This window comes from Anas platyrhynchos, chromosome 3 (assembly GCF_047663525.1).
Source record: "Anas platyrhynchos isolate ZD024472 breed Pekin duck chromosome 3, IASCAAS_PekinDuck_T2T, whole genome shotgun sequence".
Classification (NCBI taxonomy): Eukaryota; Metazoa; Chordata; class Aves; order Anseriformes; family Anatidae; genus Anas; species Anas platyrhynchos.
In genome coordinates this window covers 15,033,458-15,057,003 of record NC_092589.1, presented here as the reverse complement: position 1 = coordinate 15,057,003, position 23,546 = coordinate 15,033,458, and the positions used below count along the sequence as shown (strand labels likewise).

The 23,546-nt window shown below is 52.9% G+C and overlaps 1 protein-coding gene across 2 annotated transcripts in view; it reads left to right on the top strand.

The window, feature by feature from the left end:
• LOC101804941 (phosphofurin acidic cluster sorting protein 1) overlaps positions 1-23,546 on the top strand; it is a 42,742-nt gene that overhangs the window by 7,246 nt on the left and 11,950 nt on the right. Inside the window, exons 1-2 of one of the 2 annotated variants that reach the window (XM_038176532.2) lie at positions 17,786-17,829; positions 21,281-21,368. In XM_038176532.2, the coding sequence (XP_038032460.2) occupies positions 17,801-17,829; positions 21,281-21,368 (117 nt within the window). In that variant the 5' untranslated portion in view covers positions 17,786-17,800. Of the gene's footprint in view, positions 1-17,785; positions 17,830-21,280; positions 21,369-23,546 lie in introns of those variants that run through there. The other variant, XM_038176531.2, reaches the window with a different exon arrangement.

The following is a 23,546-nucleotide window of genomic DNA, read 5'->3' as shown; positions in this document are numbered from 1 at the left end:
CGAAAGGGAAATGTGGAGTTACATTTGGTTTTGCCAGCAGTAGTGGTATTTGATGATGCAAATAAAGCACGTGAGGTTTTGGAATTCTGTTCTGGTTTAACCAAGAAATCAAGGCATTTCAGCTAAGGGCATAGCAAATGTTTGCTGCTGAGAGCCCTCAAGAAGGAGCCCTGGGCCATCAATGATGCTGGTGGGTTGACTTCTGACGTGGCTTCGCTGCCCAAGATGAGGGACATCCTCAGCAGCAGCAGGTAGAACAGCAAATGCTGGGGAAAAAGAATCTTCTTAACAAATAAATAAATAAATAAATGTTGTGTGAGGATTTCTGGAAGTACCTTTGGAGTGCCCTGGCTCTTGGTTCTTGACTCACTGTGTGAAATGAAGCCACTGAAAGGGAGATGACTTGCTCCTTTCCGGGTTTGAGAGAAATTATCTTGTGCTGCCTGAAAGGAGGCTTTGGAACAACTTCTTCTTCCCTTATTTTGCAATCATGAGTCTTTTCTTCCCTCAAGATGAGATGTGTGCTCTGCAGAGCATCTGTTCCTCTTTGGGTGTGTAACCAAAATAGGTGTGCGCACGCACCTTAAAGACCACAACGTGGACTTCTGTGGCGAGTAAGCACCTTTGGCAAGGACGTTTGGAATTGTGTGCTCCAAAAGACTTATGCACTTGAGCTGTGGTGACGCAGCTGTCAGTCCTTCCTGCTTCTCCCCGCTCCTGTGGGCTCCTTGGGAGTACCAGCTCAGCACCCTGGCTTCTGTACCTGCAGGGTATCCAGGGCTTTGCAAGTGCGAGTCGTTGCTTCTGAGTGATACCTTGGCATTAGATAAGATGGGTAATGAGGGATGTGAATATGTTTTGTGCCCAGTGACCTTGTTCTTGTGCACGGACAGCTTGAGGTGTCTGGGAGGAGACGAAGCTGCCGAGCAGCCTGCTGATGGAGTAGGTCTGCTAATGACAGATAGCACGGCGAGGCAGCTGGAAGTAAAATGACCAGAGCAGTGAAATGAGGTAGTGGAGAGTTTTTCAGGCTTGGGAATGTGGAAGGGGTTGGGTATGACTGATTAAAATACCTTTTCAAGAAGTCTTGTTTTACACTTTAAGCCATGTATGTGCATTCATTGCCCATCTTCAGTTGCCCAACGTTGGGTTTGAGATGCTGTCTTAAGATTTCCAGCCTGAAACACGAAGATTTTCTGCTTGTGCTGAGTTTCACCACATTAATAATAGATTTCCCATATGGAGGACAAACATACAGCAAATCCACCGAAGCTGAACACTTCCTTACCCGCTGTACTTTGTGCTTGAGTGAAGCTCACGAGCTCTCTCGTGGTATATATGCAGGTCCACAGCAAGTGCCCTCTAAATATATCCATCCAAGCATGATTCTGTCGTCTTCTCTCATGGAAGGACATCAGTAGCCTCTTCCACATGGACGCACCTGAGAAGAAAAGTGCTTTGAGTTGCCCAGGTCTCACAGGGCTACTTTCTTTCTTGCCCCTCTTTCTTCCCCCCTCCCTTTAGGTTTCCTTTAAAGCGCTGTGATTCTTCAGGCAGGCTTAGGTTGCTTTTACTTCGGCTGCCGAGGGATGCTTTGGGGCAATATCATCCTCTGAACACCAAACCTTTCCTGTCCTTGAGAATAAAGGTCTGACTGTGAAGGCTCTCGCAGCTCTTCCTCTGAAGGAAGGTGCCTAACGCAATCAGGGATTTCCCAGCAGGACAAGCCGTGTGTTTCCCAGGCTTGTGGATGAAATGGGTGAGACGCCCCTAAAACAAGGCTTTCAGCACCAAACCTGCCTCCATGCTGTGGATGACTGGGCTTTATCCCAGCTGGATGCAAAATCCTGCTCCTGACAGCAGGCAGCCCGCGGTCACAGCTCCGGAGCGGAACAAACCTGGTGAGTGGTAGCTCCTTCCTCAGGCACCTGCTTCAAAGCAGATCGGAGAAAGCTTTGAGGTGTGTGGCTGTTTTTTTTTTTTATTCTTCCCCTGTCCTTTGGGATGCATTTCAAGCTGTTTCTCAATGGCTGTTGGCAGCCTTCCAGGCTTCGCTGGCTGCCTTGCTGAATCACCTGTAGTGCGAATAGTTTAGTAACACATGAGGATTGCAGCAAGCGCGAGGGGCTGCGACTGCAGCGTGCAAAATACCCTCTGGTGCCCAGGAAAAGCCTGCCTGAAAATGGTGGTCGGGGCCACTTCTTAGCGTGAGGTGATGTGAAAACCCAGCGCTGGCTCTCAGCAGCTGACACCCTTAGCAGGGAGCCTCGATGAGCCGGCAGGAATTGTTTTCTCCCTTCCCAGTTGGATTTCTCACCAGCCCGAAGGAGAAGTGGGGTATTGTGGTGGGGATGCTGCCCCTTTGGACGCAGAGGAGCACTGCCCGGTGGGACTGCAGAGCTCGCAGCAGCTCCGCTGGCAAGCAGAGAGACATTTGGCTGAAAACCCACTTTGAAACGCGGCTGCCGGAAGGCTCCTGTGGTTTTTGATTCCTTCATCCATGTTAGCCGAGCTCCATCTCCTCTCATACAGGCTTGGGTGAGATTAGTCAGCCTCATTTTTGGTGAGGAGGGGGCAACATGTGTTCCTGCTTTCCAGTCCTTCCTGAGGAGCTCCTCGCTCGGTGGGTGAGGGGAGGAATGCCAGAGCTGCAGGCTGCTAAGGATGGATGCCTTGCCTTTTGCTCCTTCCTCCCGAGAAACCTCCGCTTCCCCTGCACCCAAACCCTGCACCCAAACCTCCTCCCTCCCCCAGGAGAGGGGCAGGGGCACTGGAGCTGTCTGTGCACCACCGGCCGCAAATATTGATCTCCCATCAGCGGCTCCGCTTTTAGACCAAGCGGGAAACTGGGTAATTACAAATCCTATTTCTTAGAAAAGGGGAAAAAAAAAATCAATCTTTTCTCAAGCCGAGTGCCGCCATTTCCTGTCAGCTGCTTGTCCCTGGGCATACAGAGAAGGAAAGCTGTCTGCGGCCCTTCTGGGAGCTGTCTGAAAGGCTGGCTGACCGCCGTGGGAAGCAAATCCCATGGCTTGCTCTACCTTGGTGGAGTTGTGCTGTGCCAGGATGGCAATCAGACCTTCAGAAAACCCTAACTTTGCTTCTCAGGATAAAGGCTCAGGTGCTGTTTAATGCAGCGGTGACTTTAAAGCTGTTGAGCTTCCCTCTCTGGAGCTTTCAGCTTGGCAAATGTTGGAGTTGACTCCTGCCAAAGAGTATCCAACACTGTGCTGCTGAGTAGTGACCCCAGAAAGTGGGCCTCTGCTTTGTCCACATCCCCTCTCTGAAGGGGTGGCGCTTTTCAGCCTTGCAGCTCATTATTCTCTTGCCATACCTTAAAAAAAGGACAATAAATTTCAGAGGTGGCTTGACATCAACCCAGGCTATGTTGTTACCGATAAATGATGAATCATTTTTCTGTGGGCTTTTGGTGCGTTGCCATTTTCGGTTTACCCGAGCAAGTCTGGTGCTTGTGAATGCTCTCCAGGAGGCCAGGCCTGACAGACTTTCAAAACTGATGGCCCACCTGAGCTTCAAAAATATGGAAAAACATCCAGTAGGAAGGCTCACCTGCTGGGCTTTGACGTGATCCTGACACCGAGTGGTTTTCTATTAATTCTCTCCTCAAATATCAGCTTTTTTTTTCTTTTTCTTTTTCTTATTTTTAATTTTTCTTTTTCTTTTTTTTTAATTTTTTTTTTTTTTTTTTTTTTTTTCAAAAACTAGATGTTGTTTGGCATCTTTCATCTCCTGTGAGGCAAGTAGCTGGGACACCTGGCCCAAAGCTGTCGTGTGAGCTCTCATCACAGCCGGCGTAGTTGCTTGAAACCGCTGTAGCAGATTGCAGGATTGGGCACAGGACAAAACAGATGAAATAAAAGTACTCAGATCAAGCCAACAACGCTGTGACGATGGAGATGCATTCACACTTTTGGGTGTGCTGAGGGAGAAGAAGGTGAGAGTCACCCTGAGGTGGCTAATTGCTGCTGTTTCGCCCTGAGTGGAAGCCGTGATGGGTGCGCCTGGCATTGGAAGCGCTTCCCCCAGGTGACTCACGCCTTGGGCTGGTCAAAAGAAAGGGGAAAAGCTTTGTTCCTATCCCAGGCAGAATTCCAGACCCTACACTGGGTGCGATGCTGTGGATGGCATCAGTTGGCAGCCCCAGCCCAACAGCTTGGGACTGGCAGCCCTCCTCTGCTGCTAGCTGCAGCGCGTGTGTGGCAAGCTGCCTCAGTGCTGGCCCACAAGGAAACAAATCATTATTTTCTATTATTATTATTTTTTTTTAGGTTTGTTCTTTGCTGGATTAACAGGTTGAGTCAGTTCATCATGTGCTCGAACGCACGGCGGTGGGGCGGGAATCACGGGGAGCTGAGAACAAGGCACGGGGCCTGCTGGCTTGGCGGCATCCTCCAAAAGGGACATCGGTGTCCCCAAAGAGCCAGGGTGATGCTCAGTCCCTTGCAAGGGCCTGAAAGGAGCCTGGAGAAGAACCATGAGATCTGTTTGAGCCTCGGGGGTGTGGGGAAAAGCTGTGAGCAGTGTCTGGAGGCTGCCTGGTGGTGCTCCTACAGGCACGGCCTGCGGCGTGAGGCACCACACGGAGCCCTGCAGTGCTTTCTGTCAGGGGCAGCTGTGTCAGGAGAAGGTTTTCCTGGCTTAACCTCCTCCTTGTTTTGTCACTGATGTCTCGTTTGATTACTGTGGCCTCGGTTATGGTGATTTGTAGGATAATGGGGCAAAATAAAGCGTTTCTCACCCAGCGCCAGTCATGCCGGGTGTGTTACCAAGTGCTGTCAACCCCTGGCACCTTCTTGAGGTGATGCCTGGAACAAAATTCCCTGCAGAAATGGAAATATGTCTGCAGCTGAAAGAGAGGCTCTTCTGCAAGGACCGAGGCACAGTGGAGCTGCACTGAAGCACTGGGATTCCCGAGGGAATTGCAAGCAGCGTGTGTGTGTAAGCGCTCATCCTTTTTCATTATATGTGAGGCTGGTACAGATTTTCCTGGGCACGGGGGTGTTTTAAGCCTGAGTGGCCGTGCTGTAGCCGGGCTGTGAGCTGACAGCATTCACTGACTGAGCGGCAGCCATCTTCCCAGAGCTTCCAAATCTCACACCAGACACAGCTCAAGCAGGAGCCAGAGGGGTGTGCTAGACAGGTTATCGCTGGTGCTCGGATACCCGCCTCATCAGCAGCTGTGCAAAATCAAGACTGACTCCCAGAAAGAGCTAGCAACCCCTAAAAATGCACAGTTGGCCTTGTGTCTTATGTCTGCCGTCAGTGAGACACGTGCACGTGCGGGATTTATCCTTGTGCTTTGCAGGTTGCGGAGCTTTCACATCCCGCAGCGTCACCAGAGGTGAGGGTGGGCTTGCTGTCGGGCTGTGACAGCACAGGGGGAGGCAGGAGCAGTGCTGACAGGAATGCAAATGGTGGACGAGCCTCGCGTTTCAGGTTGTCTCTAGAATTGCTGGAATAATTTCTGCTTCCTACGTGGCACTTGCGAGCAAGCAGAGGGGCTGACTGGAGCGCCTGCATGAAGCCTGCTGACTCCTGCTGCTGCCGCAAGCCAAAGGGATGGAGGTGTTGTGTGGCTGAGGCTCAGCCAGGTGCTCAGCATCGGGTGCTTCAGCTCAAGCTTTGAGAGATGCCGTACACAAGGAGGCGGGGGAAATGCCCGTTTTTTTTCTGGGATTTTGGAAAACGCTGGAAGACTGCCGTGCCCTGACTGATTGTCAGCCCTTATAAGGTGGTTCAGAGGATTACTCACGGCACTTCACTGAGCCTAGCGCTGTGTTTTTATTGCCTCTTGTGCTGAAGCAGGCCAGGCTACTTCTCAGCAGAGAGCACGCTGCTGGGCTTGCTCGCAACGCCGCGCATGCTGCTCCGAAAGCGGTGTGTGCAGTCTTCGGAGATCTCAAATGTGTCGTTTTTTCAGATGGAAAAAAGTGGGGAATCTCTCGTGATGGTTGCTGAAAGACCTGCCCACGGTACCTTTGCAGCCCATGCGGGATGTCCACACTGTCCCCACTGCAGCCCCTGCTTGCTCACTCCTGTGGTAGTGAAAATATTTTGTTGCCTCCCGGCTCTGGTGCATTTTGGTCAGAGCGAGCTACGCTGCAGTTTAAAATCAAGCTTTTTGGAAGTAATTTGCTGTTTTCCTTTTAGATGAGAAGACATTGGTGACTTAAGCAGAAACACAGCTCTTAAAAGGGCGCTTGCTGCAGGGCAGCTTATTCCTCTGGAGCTTGTTTAAGTGGAGTGTAGCTCAAACAGGGCCGTGAGCTAAGCCCTTGAAGGCAGGATTTTTAAAGCTCCCAAGGTAACTTAGGACCTCAGACCTAAGCCCTGCCAGCTCCACAGACTCACAAATTCTGTTCTGCAGCTCCAAAGCTTTCTTGTAAGGATGCTCGCAGGGCCCTGGGTGCGTATCTCTTTGTGTGAGACAACGTGAATCACCGTGGGAGAAAATGAAACTTCCCCTTTCATGTGGATGCTTTCTAGCAGATAAGAAACTGATTAATTAAATGCTAGACACGGCTGTAAAATAGGGAAATTAAGGGTTGGGGAGAGATAGCAGTCTCTTTTTTGTTTCCTTTAGATTGAATTTTAAGCACATCCTTATGGTTATGCGTTGTGGGGCATTTTGTGCATATCTGGACTGACATTTTCTTGTCTTCAGGATCTTGACCATCTTTCTCAGTACAATAACGTTGTTTTCGTTTCTCTTGTGAGGTGCCCAGCACTACTGTGTACTTCATGTTCAGGACAAGCTGGGCTTTCTATGCAGTTGAGTATACTTTTGGGTCATGATCATAACAGTTCAGAGTTGCTGGACTATGGAGAGAGAAAGTATCAGCTCCTCTCAGTGGCTCAGGGACTGCCCGAGTAGTTGGACCTGACCCTTTGGTTTCTGTTGTGCCTCTCAACCCTGTCTGTCAGGGGCTGGAAAGTGGGGAACTGGAGTGGCCGTGGCTGATCCACCCAGTGTAATGCCTGCTTAGGGATGTGGGGTCATTTTATTGCATGTACCAAAGTGGGTGAATGTTTCCTTATAATATATAATGTTTTCTTATAATATATTATATAATTTCTTATAATATATGCTTACAATATTATATGTTTTCTTGTAATATATAATATAATGATGATTTCTTAATATATCCCTGTTCTTCCAAGGCTAGAGAGTTGCCAGATGGACGTGTGAGTCTGATCATGTTGTGGTTCCCCTTACACCACTCAAGCCACACGGTTTGCTGAAGGCGACTTTCGGCTCAGTGATACCACTGCCTTGCCCCTGGGGGTGTTCTGGGTATCGGACGTGTAGGATAAAAAACCAACAGAGAAGCAAACATGTGATCAGGGCTTGAATTCTTGCAGAGCTGTTCCTGATCTCAGAGACCACAGGAGTGTCGTGTTACCGCAGTTCCCAGATGGAGATGCCGCGTAATGCCTGCGTGAAATATCCCAGCTCGCTAGGGACACGGGGCCTGGGTGCTGCAGAGGCCGTACGTGGACAGAGGATGGTCATTTATTTAATGGTAGCGCTGGTGCTGATCTTCAGTCTGGGCACGGGACTGTTGCAGAGTTAATTCTGTGCGAGGGGGTGTGCAGGGAGAGCTCCTGCCTGTGTGAGCTGGGTTTGCTGCCCAGCACGTGCCTCCTGGGTGTACCACAGGCATGCCTGAGCGTCCGTTCCTGGGCTCCTGGGGGGCTGACAGAGAGTCTAACAGGCACAGAACTACCCTTAGTTGTTTCTACTTCTGCTGTTCCAGAAAGTCATCTTAAATATTTGTGTTGCATCTCACCGCGTTGTGCTGCTTACTTGCCAAGGCTGGTTGCCTTAGACACCAGGGCTCTGGTAACTAGGACAACAAGATTGAGCAGGCAAAGGTAGAAATAATGGTAATAACTTTCTCAACTCCTTCTGAAATAGGCTTGTATGAACCAATACCATGCACGTGGGCGACTTGTGCAAGGCAGAAAGGCAGAACAGACTGCTGACATCCTCAGATCCTGCTGGCAGCACTGCCCGAACGGAGCAGTCGCATCCTCCTGCGACTGGAAACAAGCCGCCAGGCGCACGTGGACGTGGCTGACCTCCTCCTCTTCCTCCTCCTCTTCCTCCTCCCCAGGGCTGTGGCTGGAGCAGGGCCCAAGAGGTGCTGAAGCCGAGCCCTCGGGAGCCAGCCCTTGTGTGCCTGCCAATTTGGCACAGCCCAAGTGGGAAGCTTTCTTCCAGAGATGTTGTCCTCTCCTGGAATAGTTGGCTGTTGGTTTGTTTGCCAGCTGGGAGGCTGAAGAGGGCCCTGGAGAAGATCATGATTGGCGTCTTCTCTCATTCCTCACGTGGCTGACTTCTGGATAATGCTTACACAATGGGTATGGCTGGAAGTCAACTTTTGACGCAGTTCTGCTTTCCTTTGATAGCAGGCTATTTCTGTCCTTCTAGGTAATCCCAAATCCAGACTTAAGACAACAAAACGGTATTTCCTAGCCCACCTTTGAAACATACTGCTCCTGGAAGCTCCTGCGGATCTGAATCCTGCTGTCCTTGTGCCTTGTTACTGATGTCTTTTCTGCAGTAACAAACCAACACTGTGTTCTCTCCTCTGGAAAGCCTCCAGCTCCATGAATTTGTTCTAGCAAGATACTTGTCTAGCATCCTTCACTGCTCTGTGTGTTGGTATGAAACACCCTTGACCAAGACTCCCTTTTTCTGTGCCCTGGTGTAAGTTTGGGATCGTCCAGCAGTACACAGAGGGCTGGAGGAGCTGCCTCCTTGGGAGCAGTGGGCTTCAGGAAGGGCAGCACGTCCACCTCTCGTGCAGCCGCAAAAAAAGAAAAGTACTTGTGGCTTCTTTGCTCCCCCAGTAAGGAGGAAAAGAAATTTCATTGCCAGCTGTGCGCAGTCAAAACCGTCTGCAAGAAACCTGCTTCTGATGTCTCGGTTGGCTGCACGTGTGGAGAGGGGGTCACAGCAAATGACAGAAGTGTCAGTGATAAAATAACCGTGAGCTATTTCTGTACTGGTCATGGGATCCGGTGAGTGGCTGAACCCTGCCCGGGATATCCACGCGGCCTAATGAAAAGCTCAAGTTAAAGATCCAGGTCTTAAAAATAGCCTGTTGGATGGGATCCTAGGCATCCCCTTGACAAACAGCACCTAGACCAGGGCTGTGGAGCATGCTTCTGCTGTGGGTATGGTGTCCTGGTTTGAGCAGGTATTCCTGCTATTTTAAGATCAGCGCCTTTTGGTTTTGAGGTCTCAATTCCCACTTTTACTAACCACTGCTCACCCTTTGGGTGCAGACCCTTAAAGTCCTCTCCTACAGCCCCGTGGGCTGGCTGCTCTTCAGCTGCCAGCGGTGCCGGGACTTGTGGTTGTTGAGTGCTTGTGTGAGCCCAGAAATTTCGTGACACTGAGATTTCCAGCTGGCTGCAATGCTTCGAGAGGGCGTTGGGAGTTCATTCCCCTCGGCTGAGCTCAGCTGGCTGGCCTTGCTCTGCCTCGCTGCCTTTTCTCCAAGATCCCTTCACCGGCTGTGCGAGGAGGCCCGTGATAGACCACACCGGTGAGGAGCCCACCAGTGGTTCCGCAGTAAAAGCTGTAAATGCTCACACAGTAAAGATGTGGCTGGGCAATATCTCACAGTAATACGTTGGGTTATTATCAACCACAAATATTGTAATAATCAGTGCCAAAGAGGTCTGGGAGCAGCCTTCCCCAGGGTCTGTCTGTCTTCTCTCATGGACCAGGGAGGGTGCAGTAGTGGTTGAGCAGCCCTGCTACTGACTGGTAGCCATAGGGAAGCCACGGACCCAAGAGCTGAGATGGCTTTTGGAGCAAATTCTCGCTGGGATATCTGCTGGTCATTGCCAAGTGTTGTCCGTGGGTGCCTGCTTCACGAGGATTGCCTCCTGGGGCGAATCTGCAGGCTGTTCCTTCTCAGGTGCCTCCATAAGGACCCGTCTGCTGAACAGGCCGAGTGCTCATGGCTTGGCCAAGTGACAGTGAAAGCAGTGCAGCACCATAAGGCGAAGCTTCGTTTTCAGGAAGAGCACTCTGTAGGGAGCACCTTGTCCTGCTGGGATTTGAAGGCAGTGCCCCTGGGTGACAGCTGCGGAGGCCAGCGTGGTGGCAGCGCGTCACTATCTCCTCCTGTGGCTGTCCAGCTGTCCTGCGAGAGGTGGCTTGGTGTGAGAAGCCCTTCGCACAGCCGCCCTTGGATCTCAGGGGCCTTGGAGGAGGAAGGAGGGGAGGTGAGGATGTCTGGTGTAGCTGTGCTGGTTCTGGGTAAGCGCTCCGCTGAAGTCTGTGTGGTAGCGTTGCTTCCTCCCACGTTTCTGGGAGCTGGATGGGTTCAGTAGCGTGTCTGACACGTTTCTGAGGCTGCCAAGCTCTGTTTGCTCTCTCTCTGAAGGCTGGAGAAATAGGGAGCTTGAGACAAAGTAACTTCAGTTAATTTAACATCAGTGACTGGATGTGTTCGCCGTTCCTCCTAATGTGATGGGTTAGTTTGTGGAAGGACCTCACCATCCGAGGAATCACTGTGACAAATCCAGATTGGTTTGCCTTCTGGGTGGAAAAGGCACAGCAGCTTTGCTAATCTCTGCTCTGGTGGACGATGTGGTAATAACAGGTCAGCCTCACACAGAAGCGTTGGGCATTGCCCAGGGAGTGCCCCATCACTGGGGTTGGGATGCCAGTCATTGACGAAGAAACCCTGCTCCAAGAATTCTTTTAGATGAAATTCCTTTATATAAATAACTTTGGGTTTGACCAAGAACAGTAAAGGTACTTGTGTATCCTGGCTTCCTGTTGTTTTCTTAGCCTTGACATCTTGATTCAATGAACTTTATTTTAATGGAGTTGTGAGACTGGGGAATTTTTAACAAAATTGGGGAGAAAAAAGTTCAAATCTGTATCTAGCTATGTGACACTACCTTGATATCCTCAGCTGAAAAGAGGAAGCTAAGGAGCAGGTAGTGGAGCACATGGACAGGCATGACATTGGTGTATGAAAAGAAGACTTAACTCTCAGATGTTGTGGAGTTGTTGGGGCATAAGAACTGTGAGATCTTGTTGGTAGGCTGCCCAGTAGGATTCCCAAAAGGCCTTCAGTGAGGTTTCTCAGAGGAGCTTCTTAAAATGCTGGGCTGCTACAGAACGAAGGGGAAAGTCCTCACGCCTCAAGATGCTTGTTTAAATAAATAGCAGGAATACATTGTCAGTTGTCATGGTGAAAGCTCACCAGTGGAGATCCGGAGGGGGTCTGCACACTCAGGTGCCTGTTCAGTATTATCCTAAATCAAAATAATCCTTCTTGGAGAAGATGAATACAATCCTGAAGAACTCTGGCCCAGGGAGTGTCTGTTGTGAGACCATATTCTGTGCACATCGACGGGCTCATTCCACGGGGCTCTATTTCAGGGAGTATTTGTGATGCTGTGCTGAAGACTTGGATGCAGCTTAGATTTGCATTTCAGGAATGCAAGCTGGACTGCTCAGGCTCAACCTTATTTTTCTTCTCTGACCGAGCGCATTAAGAATCTGACATGGCTCTTCTTGGCAAAATAACGGCCTGCAGCCCTTGAAACTTTCCAGAGATCAGCACTTGTACTTGAAGTAGGAATATTCCTTCCTCTGGTTTCTTTCCCCGAAGCGCTGGGTGATATCAGACGTCTTCCCTTTCCTTAGAAAGAGGGACGTCGATGCTGAATCCCGGGGGAGCCGTCACGCGGGGGCTTCAGGAGCACATTGCCATCAGCCTCTGCCAGGAGCCGCGCTGCGAGGTGCTGTGGCAGCTGGGGCCGAGTGGTTTGGCTGCCCGTGCCAGCAGCCTGCCCCAGCTGCACGTTCCCATGAGCTCTGCATTTTCTTTTGATCCCTGTCGTGACTCAGTGGTGTGGTAGCGAGCGTTTTATTCTGCGCTTATGGTTCTGTGTCCCCCGTCCTGTGGCTGCTGAGGCGTGTTTTTGTGTAAGGCCTGCCAGCCAGACGCCTGCTCTCCCCTCTGAGAAAGCCCTCACCACCAATGTCACCACTAACCCATGTCCCCAAGCACCATGTCCAGCCTTTCCTTGAACACCCCCAGGGACGGTGACCCCACCACCTCCCTGGGCAACCCATCCCAGTGCCTGACTGCTCTTTCTGAGCAGAAATGTCTCCTCATTTCCAACCTGAACCTCTCATGGCGCAACTTGAGGCCATTCCCTCTAGCCCTATCACTGTGAGAAGAGGCCGACCCCCAGCTCCCCACCCCTTCCTTTCAGGCAGTTGCAGAGAGCAATGAGGTCTCCCCTGAGCCTCATCTTCTCCAGACCAAACACCCTCAATTCCCTCAGCTGCTCCTCAAAGGCCTTGTGCTCCAGGCCCTTCACCAGCTTCACAGCCCTGCTCTGGACACGCTTCAGGGCCTCCATGTCCCTGCTGGGCCTTTCCTCTGACCTTCATATAGGCACAAACAGAATTTGCTTAAACTTTCTGTGGGGAAACACGGGTGTCTGCTCATGTACAGAGCCCAGCTTGCATGGTCTTTGGCCTGTGTCTTTGTGCCACAGCAGCCCGGGGTGGGCTTGCACTGGGGGCTTCTGGCTGGCGTGCTCCAGCCATTCCTCCTGGGAGGCGCTGCCTGCTCTCAAGGAGCTGCTTGCTGGCACGTGGGAGCTCATTGCAATTCAGGGGAAGTAGCTGAAACTTTTCTGGAAAAGTAGGTCAGGGAAATCTGCCTGTCAGGAAAGTCGGGGGGAGAAAAGGGGATTTGATGAAGGCGATAACAGCCCAACGCAATCCACCTCCATCTGCTTCTATTGAAGGGATTTGTGGCTTGAATGTAAATCATAAAGGCGTCTGTAAAAACGCAGCTCCTGCTCGAGAGGCATCTGGTGACCTCCGTCAGCAGCGGCACCTTGTAGCTCTCCCCTGTCTGAGCTGTGCTGCCTTGCAGGTAGGTTTTTGGGCAGCCATCAGGGCTGGCAGGGTATGGACCATCAAATCTCAGAGGGCAGCAGTGTCCTGCTAGTATCTTCTTGTCAGCACGGCTCCTGTTTGACCACAGGGCTTTCCTTTTAACAAAACCATGCTCATAACAGGCAGGCTGCCCCTGAGGCTGGACAGAGGAGAATCCTCGTGAACAGCAGCATCCTCTTCTGTTGCAGCAGGTAGGGCTGTCCTCGCATTGCTCAGCCAGCGCTGAGATCCGTCTCACCCACCTCTTCCTCTTTACAAATGTGCCTACCCAGTACTGAAAAGGCTGCCGGGTTTTCTAGCAGCCTCAACCGTGGAAGAGATTTATTCAGTGCTGCTGCTTTCAATAGGTGCTGGTCTGCTGCCAAAAAGGGGAGAGCCGGTTTGGTTTCTGTAACTGAAGCAGCTCAGGTTTTCGGGAACATCGATGGCTTTACGCTGTTCTCTGTGTTACACGCCGGGAATTGATTTGGGGCGGAGAGCAGGAGTTCTCCACGCTGCCGCTTCTTAGCCAAGAACTGGCCCAGTAACTAGCCTTTGGCTACGGGAATAATACGTGCTGAGAAGGCAGTCTCTGTTTCCTACTCCGCGGATGCTTTGGGACCAAAGTCCAAATGTGAAGCAAAAAGCACCAGATGCAGACTCAGCTGGAAACAATAAATTTCAGGTTGGAAGTGCTTCAGTGGTTTGTATTGTAAAGGCAAGTCCCAGGGAGAGAGGTTTGCTTCAGAAAACTCACCAGGACTTGTGCTAATAACAAAACCTGGGCAAATGAGGAGAATCTTGTTTAGGCACAATGCGATTAATGCACCTTCACACTAACACTTGAGGCGACGTGCACTCACCTGTGACTTCTGCCAGTGGAAATGTGAAGGACTTCAAGCCTCTTTCATAGAGTTCAAGACGTGGATGCTGGGAATAGGAGTCCTCAGCGGCTGGGATGATAGTTGAATGCTTTTCCCTTTCAGTGGTGAGAAGAGAAACACACAGGGCTGTCAGACCACATACATTTCTGTTCTCCAAAATGGGCCGGAGCTGGAGGACCGAATGCTAATAGCCGTGCTGCCGGTACTGCTGCTGTCCCCAGGCTCCCTGGGGCTCTGCTGCAGCCTTGCTTCTGCTTTTCTTACATTCTGGAGCATCTCAGCTGTACAGAAAAAGCCTTATGCACCTTCTCACAGGCTGGGGTCAGTGGGAAGACCATTACCACCTGTAGAGCAGCTGGCGCACAGCAGCGTGGGCTCAGGGCGACCAACAAGGTAAATCGTACCCAGTCCTGTGAGCCCCTCCTGGCATTTCCTCCCAGAGCCCTGTAAGAATTACAGGGTTACACAGTATGTTCATTTTTAGCTTCCTTTTTGAAAGTGAAAGGGTGACTCACTTTGTGTTTACTAGAGGGAAAGCTCACAAATAATTAATCTGCTTTTGTATGGAAATGAGAGCTCAGTTAAAATCTCCAAAGTCGGTGTATTAAGATTGGCTCGCTGAAGCTACTTTAGATGTGCCGGATTATAAGAACACTCATCTAAACATGTTTTCTGTAGAAAGCCCAGTTAATTGGATGGAGGATTATTATTCCTGAGCAGTCAGAAACCAACGGATTCCGGTCGGTGCCCTCCAAGAGGCTGGAGCTGGCAGATCTTATCGCGTGTGCCCTCCCTTCTCACGCGGGGGTTCGAAGAGGAGAATCACCTTTCTGCTTTTTCAGGCTCCCAGTTGGTTTCCTCAGCTCTGCGACTTGCCAGCGAGCCGAAGTGTTTCATTTCTGATTGCTCGTGGTGTTCTCCCTGTGCAGCCAGGGCAGGGAGAGGCTAGCCCTCGGCAAACTCTGCTCCCTGATGCCTGCCCGGTGAGCTCCCCGCGCTGCGTCTTTGAATTCTTTAAAGCTATGGAGAGTCCTACTGCAATTTCTTTTAAATTCACAAATTTATTATTATTATTATTAGCTGTGTAGTAGGGTGATAGCTAACATTTCCATGCACTTTTCATTTAAATGCATTTCTCTTTTTCTAAAGACTTGAATACAATATCTCAGCTTTTGTGTCTACTCTGAGGAGCGTGCGCTTGGCTCTTATCTGCCCACATCTGGTCTGGAGGAAAGCCACCGCAGAGAAGAAGGAAAGGAAGAGCTTTTTGCAAACAAATAGCCTTGCACTGAGGCTCGAGCGTGATGGAAGCTGAAGGGAGGCTCGGGATTGCTGAAGCGTGAGGTTCTTGGCCCAGATGAATAGTCACCATGGCCTGGGCCCCAGATGTAAAATCCTGGCCCAGAGGACTGTGCCCTGCAAGCTGTGGGTGATTTTTGGGGGCAGCACTGTGTGCCAGGACTCGCTGCCTGACTTCTGATGGTTCTTGGCCTCCCCAGGAGTGAGGTCATGGCTGGATGCTGCCTAGAAGCCCCTTTGCCACTGAATGTGGGCTACTTGGGTTACAGGGGATAATAGGGTGGCATATATATAGTAATGGGGTGGTAAATATAGTCATAACTGGGCGCAGAGGAAGCAAAACAAGTTTCAGAGGAGGCTCACAAAAGCCCTGTGGCAGACAAGACTGACTGCTACGTGCAGAGCGTTGAGTAGGGGAAGAGCAGACCAGCTTGTGCTTTGTGGCAGTGCAGGAAAATCAGCCTCGTTGTTGGTTTGGGGTGGGTTTTTTTTTTGCTTTTTTCTGTTCCCCCTGCAGGTAAGACGTGCCTGTGCCCTGTGCTTTGGCTGTCACAACGTGAAGGACAGCGGGGCCGTGCGTGCCGCTGCTGAGCGCAGGGGGAACTGCAGTGGGGCCCAGCTCTAACTGGCCTTTACATGCCTCTCTAATTACACGTTGATTTTAAGCAGGGATTATTCTTCTAAAGCCGTATTTTAATTCGCCAAGGCAATTTCAGCGCATATTAAAAACTAAGCCAGCACAGGCTTTGCATCTGCCAGTTCTGGCAAGATCGTGGTACCCAGAAAACCCAGGATCTGCAGACGTTCCTCCTCTTTGTGGTACCAGCCTGTTTGAGTTCCTCCTGCTGCTGGTCTGGCTGCAGGACTGCCTCTCCCTTGTACAAAGCAGGGCTGGCTGCGCTACAGGTGCACAATCTGTAGGGTTTGGGCAAGCCAAACGGCAATTGGGAGTCCCTAATGGACGTATCCCTGCGACCTGCTTCTTGCAAGGAAGCAGAAGGAGCCTGGCAAGTTCCTTGAAAAGCCAGCGTCTTCAGCGAGGGAGGGTGAATATAAGGTGCTACCGACAAGCTGCTGAATGCTTTGGGATCTTGGCTTCTCGGGGTTTGCGTTTTGTTCCAGTCCCCGCATATTGCCGTGCACGCTGTTGGTAATTGTGCCTGGTTTGATCTTTTGTACGCTTGCCTCTTGGCCCTGGGAGCTGAAGATAGCGCGGTCTAACCAGGCTGCGGTGCTGCCCCTCCCTCCAGGCACCGGGGTGGTTTGTCTGATCCCCTGACAGCATTTCTTGTTAAGGAATTACCAGATGTTTCTGAACTAGGTTTTTTGTTTGAGTACCTTCCTGCGATGCCCAGGTCCCGAGCCCTTAGTTCAGTTCGCTCCCCTGGTGTTGTTGTCCTTTAACTTTTGTCCTTCTCTTAAAAATCGTGACTGATTTCACTGTTACTTGCAGTCTTAATTATTGCCTGCCCTTCTTAACCACTTCCTCTGCGTTAGTTAGAGTCAGAGGTGCCTTTCCTGGCTGTTTTCAAAACAGTATTATTTTGGGCTCGAGCTAGCTTTTCTTTCTTCCACGGTGTGGTCAGCGAACCAAAACAAGTCACATTGTTGTCTCTTCTGCTTCAGCTGGCTGGCGCGGAGCCGCCCGTGGGCCAGGCCCAAGGTGCGTGCACTGGCACCCATTTCTCGAGCAGGCCACGTCGAAGAGCTGGGGATGAATCATTTCAGGAACGTTTAGCCGCCTCCCGTGTGAAATTCAGAGCACTTGGAAAGAAAACGAGGGCACTGCGTCTGAACCTGCAGGTTTGATTTGGCCAACACCCACCCGGGCAGGTGGGAAGGAGCACCCCTGTCACGGCGGGTGCTTGCAGGCAGCTCTGTGCTAAAAGCCAAGCTGCTCCGTGGCACCAGGTAAGCTGCAGCTCCTTGCTGTGCAGCGTGTGAGGGCTCTGACAGCTGGCTAGCTCTTTCTAGGCAGGTCGCAGGGTTTCTATTTCGATCTCGCTCGCGCCACGGAATGCACAGAGTTTGCTCCCCCGTGATTTTACCACTTCTGTCCCCCCTTTTCAGACGAGGGTGCTTGTGTCACCTGTGGTCAGCACAGTGGCCTCACTGGTCTAGGCCAGTGTGGTGAGGGACTTGCATGTCAGAAGTTCTTTGTTGTTGTTTTTTTTAAAAATAGCTGCTGGAAACCTCCATGCAGAAAATAAAACCTCATTTTTGGTCAGCCTGGTCCCTTCTTGCTGCTGCTTGGGCAGTAGCCTGCAGAGACCAACAGGGCTGGGGTGGCGGGTGAAAAGCTGTGCTCTCAGCCACAGGTGGGTACCGAATTTCATGCTGCCTAAAAGGACAAGATTTAAAGCAAAACTAGCGGGGAAAGCCTTAAACCAAGGCTGAATAGGTCTGGGAAGGCAGCACAGCAGGTTTATTAAAATAGCAGCGCTCCGGCTGGTGCAGATCTTGGGGGTGATGCCAGCCCACGATGCCTTGGTAGGGCATTTCTCCCTTTTTATGAGCTGTGTGATGGCTCCGAGCCCGGCATCCTCATGGCCCTGCTTCGCCGCCCCGCTGCTCGGGGCCATCCTTCCCTTAGGCACACGGCGTTACAAGCGGTTCATGTCTTACTCCAGGTGCACCAGCAGCACACCGACGTGTGGGCAGCATGACGGCAGCTGAAGGCCCGCGGCAGAGGTAACTTTCTGGAGAGGGGAGCACAAAGCAAAGCCCCCCCAGGGCAGCATTGCTCCTGCCTCTCCCCGTGGCAGGGCTGGCGCAGGCTGCTTAGTGCATCGTGGCTTTATCAACGATGTTTCAAAGCATAACCTACTAAAACCTTGCGGAGGAACCATCGCCTTGCCTGCAGAGGAAGAGTTTTATATCCTCAGTGAGCCGCTGTGCCATCTCAGTGGCACCACCACGCTGCCAAGCCTGGCTCAGGACACGGAGGAGTGCTGAGAGCTCGCGATGGGAGAGCAGGCTCTTGCCGGGAGGCCTCTGGGTGGCACTCGGAGCTCCTGGGCAGCCCCACGCGTGTCCCTGCAGCGGGGAAGCGGCTTCTGTCTGCCTGCGTAAAGCGAGCAGCCGGCGGCAGCGAGCTCAAGGGCAAAGCACCGAGCAAAGCGGAGCTGTTCTGAGCTCAGCTGCCCGGGGATTAAAGAGTCAGGCACCCTTCCAAGGGCTGGTGGGAGCAGGACGTGCCTGCTAAGTGTGCGTGCGCTGTGAGATGGTGACCTTTAATGCAATTAAAAAGGGACTGCCCAGGCGGATGACTGCAGCTGGGGCTGCTGGGGTGGGCTTTCTCTCCCAGAGGACAGGAAAAATGAAAGGCTCGGGGTTAATGCAGTGGCACCGAGGGCCCGCTGAATGTGTTGCACATGGAAAAAAGGCTGGGTTCTGTCCCGAGCGGCCATCCCACGAGGGGAACTCTGGACAGCTGAGGGCAGCCAGCTGTGAAGATGAGGAAGGATGGACCTAACCTTTTTACAGGACGCTGTGCTTGTCCCTTTGCCTGCTGTGCTTATGAAGCCACCCGAGTGCCACCTGTGGGAGAGCAGAGAGGCAGGAGCGTGCTGTCAAGCCGTGCACGCTGTGTCACGCTCCCCCCAGGGGAGGCTCTTGAAGCAGGCTGACGTCGGCCTTCATCCCAGGTCATCTTCACGCACGTCACTGGCCCACCTCCCTGAGCTGCGGCGCCTGATGAGGAACCCGCTGCTGTCCCAGTTCTTCGCTCCTGCTTGCTGGCACCAGGGACGTGGCTTCTGGAAAGGGAGTACAACTCCCTCTTCCCCTCTGCATGCACTGGCAGTGCCTCATCCGTGTATATCGCGACACAGGACGCAGTGCCTTGGCTTTAGGAAGTCGGGAGAGCTGGATGCCGGTGGAGAAAATGTGCCACATCGGCACAAAGGGAGTGTGAGGCCTGCCATTAAGGTTCCAGATCCCACCAGGGGCACAGATGTGCCTTTCGAAGAGCCCTCAGTGCTGCCTGGCTTTGTGTTCCAGCCTTCACCTTCAGCGTGTGGCTCCAGCAGAAGTGCTCCTTAGCACCTCTGCCTCCTCGCTGGCTGCATCCTGTGCAAAAACAGATGTCTGAGGGTCCTTGGTTGCACAGAGCTCAGGCTGCTTCTCTGCCAGGCCATTTTCCAGCCCATGGATGAGCTTTGGGTAGTTGCACAGCTCCATTTTTGCAGGGTGCCTGTTCTGGTACTGCTCACGCCTTGTGTTTTCACCCCATTTTCCTCTCCCCTCTGCCAGCCTCGTCTGGGATGCTCTGGGAAATTACACCTGTGAGGTTTGAATGCCATCAGGTTCATTGAGCCCCTGCGTTTGCTTTTTTGTTGTGTTTTTTTTGTTTTCCACTTGGCAGGACGCGTGTTTGCGTGGATGTGGGTGTGCTCCCTTTCCCTTACGGTCACCTCAGCTGAGGATGGGGGCAGTGACAGACGTGTGTGCGCTCCCTGCCTTCTCGGCCAGCAGCAGCGGTGCTGTGCGGGTGAATAAAGAGCAAATCAAAAGGAGAAGCTGCTTTATTGTGCTGCGGGTTTAAAAAGCCATGATCAGGGGAGGGGATTTTGCAGGTTGCAAGCAGCATTACACAGCTGTGCTCACCACAACCCTATACAAAGGATGTCCTTGCCATAGTTCCGCTGCCCGAGAGCAGTTCCTACTTATCCCATATGATCAGGTAGATCCAGATTTGTAACTTTCCTCCCTGAAAGTTGAATAACTTGTGGGGATCACGGACACACTGTTCTGATCGTCGTGGATCAATCCCGTCCTGTGGGGATCTGCAGGGATTAGCGAGGGACCCGCTGCTATCCGGACCTGTGCCTGCACAGCAGTGGCACAAATCTGGGCGATGCACGGACCCGTTAAGTAACAGATCAAAAGAGGGTCATCAGGGATAGGCAGGCTGCTGGGGAGCACCCTTTTGAAACAGGTGTGCTCTGTAGCTGCAAATAAATACGTTTAGAGCCTGGGACATGCGTGCTAATCTCGCTGGGAGGGGAGGTGGTGTTGCAGAAAGCACTGCTTTGAAAAGGGTTTGGGGTCACAGGGCAAGCGATATCTCTGGGGGCGAGGGCAGTGCGTGGAAGCAGGTGCCCAGCTTTCTGCACGTGCTGTGGCTCTCCCGCTGCGTGCAAGGAAGCTGGAGAGGGTAGGAAGAGAAGAAAAGGAGCTTTAAAAGTGCTTTATCGGACATAAAAGAGCTCAGTTTTAGGCTGAGGAAATAGGCAGAGCTGATCCGCATGCACATACTCTTCCCCGAGGAGAGGCACCAGGTACTGCTGGGATCCCTGAGTTTTTCGGAGAGGAGCACGAGCAGCTGGTAATGAATGAGCTGCTTTGGGTAAGGAGCACGGCTTACAGCAAGAACGACTGCCGGGGAGAACTGCAACCTTTCAACATCCTCAAATTAAGACATTTATGGAAGTTTTAATCTGGGGAGAACTTTTTCATGCGGGTAACTACAGCTGTATGGAAAATCGGAGTAGTCCTTGACTTCCACGGGCAAGCCTCGCACCTCCAGGATGTCCTCTAGGATCTAGGGAAAGCCAAAATGAGCACCGGCTGGGGAGTGGTGGCAAAGCTTGGCCGTCATTCTCCTTCGTGGTTTTTCCCTGCCACTTACCATGTCCCCGGGCTGCGAGGTGCTCGGGGTGGCTCTGCTGCAGGAGGCGTCCCGTGGGGCTGCTGCCCCGAGTCCGCTCCAAGCAGCGCCGGGCTAGAGGAGAGCCGGGCTGTGGTGCCTGCAGGGGAACATTTGCCTTAACTAAGTCCGGGATAAGAATGGATTTAGGTGCTTTGGTTTATAAATAAACAGCACTCGTGGCCAAGGTAGATTTAAGCAGAGCTGGCAACAGCCCTGCTTGGGAAGGGATCTCTCCGCCACATGGCCTGCTGTTGGACTTCCTGTCGCACGGTAATCCCTTAAGCCTGCTTTAGCTCCGTTAATTTCCCTCCTTCCCTTTTTTTCCCCCCGTGGGCTGCCTCGGTGGCGCGTGAACGCCGGCGTTCCTCGGCCGAGCCTGTGCCCGCGGCGGGGCCGAGCCTCCAGGCTGCCTTCCCAGCGCCGGGTACCATGTGGCAGGGCCCCAGGGATGGTGGTGCCTGAATGCGTCCCATTCTCTCTGTCTTACAGGCTCTGCAGCCTGCGCCTGAAGAAGCTGACGGTGCTGAAGGAGCTGGACAAGGAGCTGAGCTCGGTGCTCATCGCCGTGAAGATCCAGGTAGGCTCCTCTCCTTGCCCGGTGGCACCAAGCCCTCGTGGTGAAGTGCCGGTCTACGCTGGTGCTTTGTGCCATCCCCTTGCTCCTGCCTCCTGGAGCACCCTTGGGGTGATTTTGGCTCCCAGGCAGAGGGGATGATGTCCCAGCGAGCTGCCTGGTGCTGCCTGGCATCGGGGATGAATTTGGCTAGCCCTCCGCGCTGGGACAGAGTGCGTCCCGCTTCCCTGCCTCCACCAAGGCTCTCCTTACAAGCTGCTGGTGAGGTTTTGGCATCCCTTACCCCGCTCCCAACCCTTTAGGCGAGCTGGGTGCTTTCTGGCAGCTCTCGCTGTCTGGATCCCCCTCCCTGGGGAGGGCAGGGGCTGTGTGAGGGATGTGCGTGACTCCTGCAGGCATCTGATCCCTGTGGGATCTCGCTGCTGCCTCTGCTGCCCCCTCCCTTTCTCCGTGTGCTGGTGGCGGAGAGATGGGTCCTTGTGGGTTGTGGGCACAGCCTTTGCCAAGGGACAGCATGGAAGAAGGATGCCTCTTGGGCGTGCTGTCCTTGCCACAGCTCCCCTGACCCAGCCGGGACGCCGGTGTCCTTTCTTCGTTCTTGTCAGCCGCCCGAAAAAGCCGCTGATCCCATGGAAAGCATCGTGGGGCGGGCGCCCGGCAGCTTTGCGCTCCCCCTGAGCTCTTTGTGCCGCACACATTAGGATCTAAATCCCGGATTAGCGCTGGAAGCTGCTGCATTAGCCGAGCTCTGGGAGCCGGGATTTGCCTTCGTGGCGGGGCGGCTTCCTTGCCCTGAAGGATCCCAAAGCGAAATGTGGGAAACGTGGGGCCTGGAAGGGAGGAAAGGAGCCCGCCCGGGCCGGGAGGCAGATGGAAGCTGTAGGCAGCTCCAGCGCAGCCTGCCCACAGAGCGGCCTCAGATGGAGCCGTCCCTCCCGCTCCTCTCCGAGGGAACAGATGAGTCACGGCAGCACCGAGCGCTGTGAGGGCTGCCCGCACAGCGCTGCCATCCCCGGGCTGGAAGCAGATGATGTGCGCGGTTTCTGGGGGACTAGAGGAAAGGGGGAGCTTCAGGGGGGCTGCATCAGGATGCCAGCCCCCTGTGCCAGGCCTGCTCCGTGAAAATACGTGCCCCAGAGGGTGGTGGAGGCCTGGCTGGGGTGTCCCAGCCATCACAGGGATCTGGTCTTTAAAACACAGCTTCCACGTGTGGAAAGACCCCTGGCAAAGGGCCGAGGGAGCCCTCACGTCTGCAGAACCCCCCCAATTCCCAGAGGGGATCTGAGCCTTGGGTGTCCTCAGTCAGGGGCTTGCCGTGAGGGAAAAGCCCGAACTACTGAAGTCCAAACTGAGGTTTGAATTTCTCTAGGGATGGAGATCCCTCAGCCTTCCTGGGGCCTGTCCCAAGCGCTGAGAGCCCTTGGGAGGGAGGAGTCATCCCCAACATACCGTGGCTGAGGGGCACAGGGGCTGGTGGTGTTTCAGAAACCTTCATTTCCACACAACCCTGAGCAGGCTCAGCTTTCCTTTGCCGTGGCGCCGTCCCCGTGCGTAACGTCTCCATGAAAAATAACTGCAGTTTGAGGAAAGACTGAATCTTTGGTGGGGAGCCTACCACAAACAGCAAATGGTGAACGTGCCGAAGCAACAGGTCGTGGTGGTGGTGACCACCCATCGTCTCCTAACCAAGAGCAATGCAGGAAGGAAGAGTCGGGGCGTTCTTGGCCAGGAAGGCTCCCAGATGGTGAAGGGGATTAGCTCCACCTCCTCTCTTCCGTTTCAGGAAGCCTTTTTGCAGGGAAAGCCTTGCTGCTGGCACAGTCGCTGGGAGCAGCGCTGCAGGCAGCTCCAAAAAGGCCTCTCGGGAACGAAGGGCTGTGTCTGTAGGGCTTGGCTTTGCCTCGGTGTCGGCAAGAACTGTAATGCTGCACCACTGCAAGATGTGGAGGCCTTTCCTTTCTCCCCTCGATAGGGTTGTTTTTCTTTTTTTTGCCCTTCCTTACTACCCTGGGTAATACCAGCAATCAAGGTGCATGAAAGGCCATCAACCAGTGCCACCACTGTGGGACATTTTATCCTCGAAGCTGGTCCCACAGCCCCGTGGGGACACAGCCAGGGGGTGTGGGCCTTTTGGGAGGGTCCGTGAGTTCTGCCGTCCTGTGACCAAGACAGCCTGGTGCA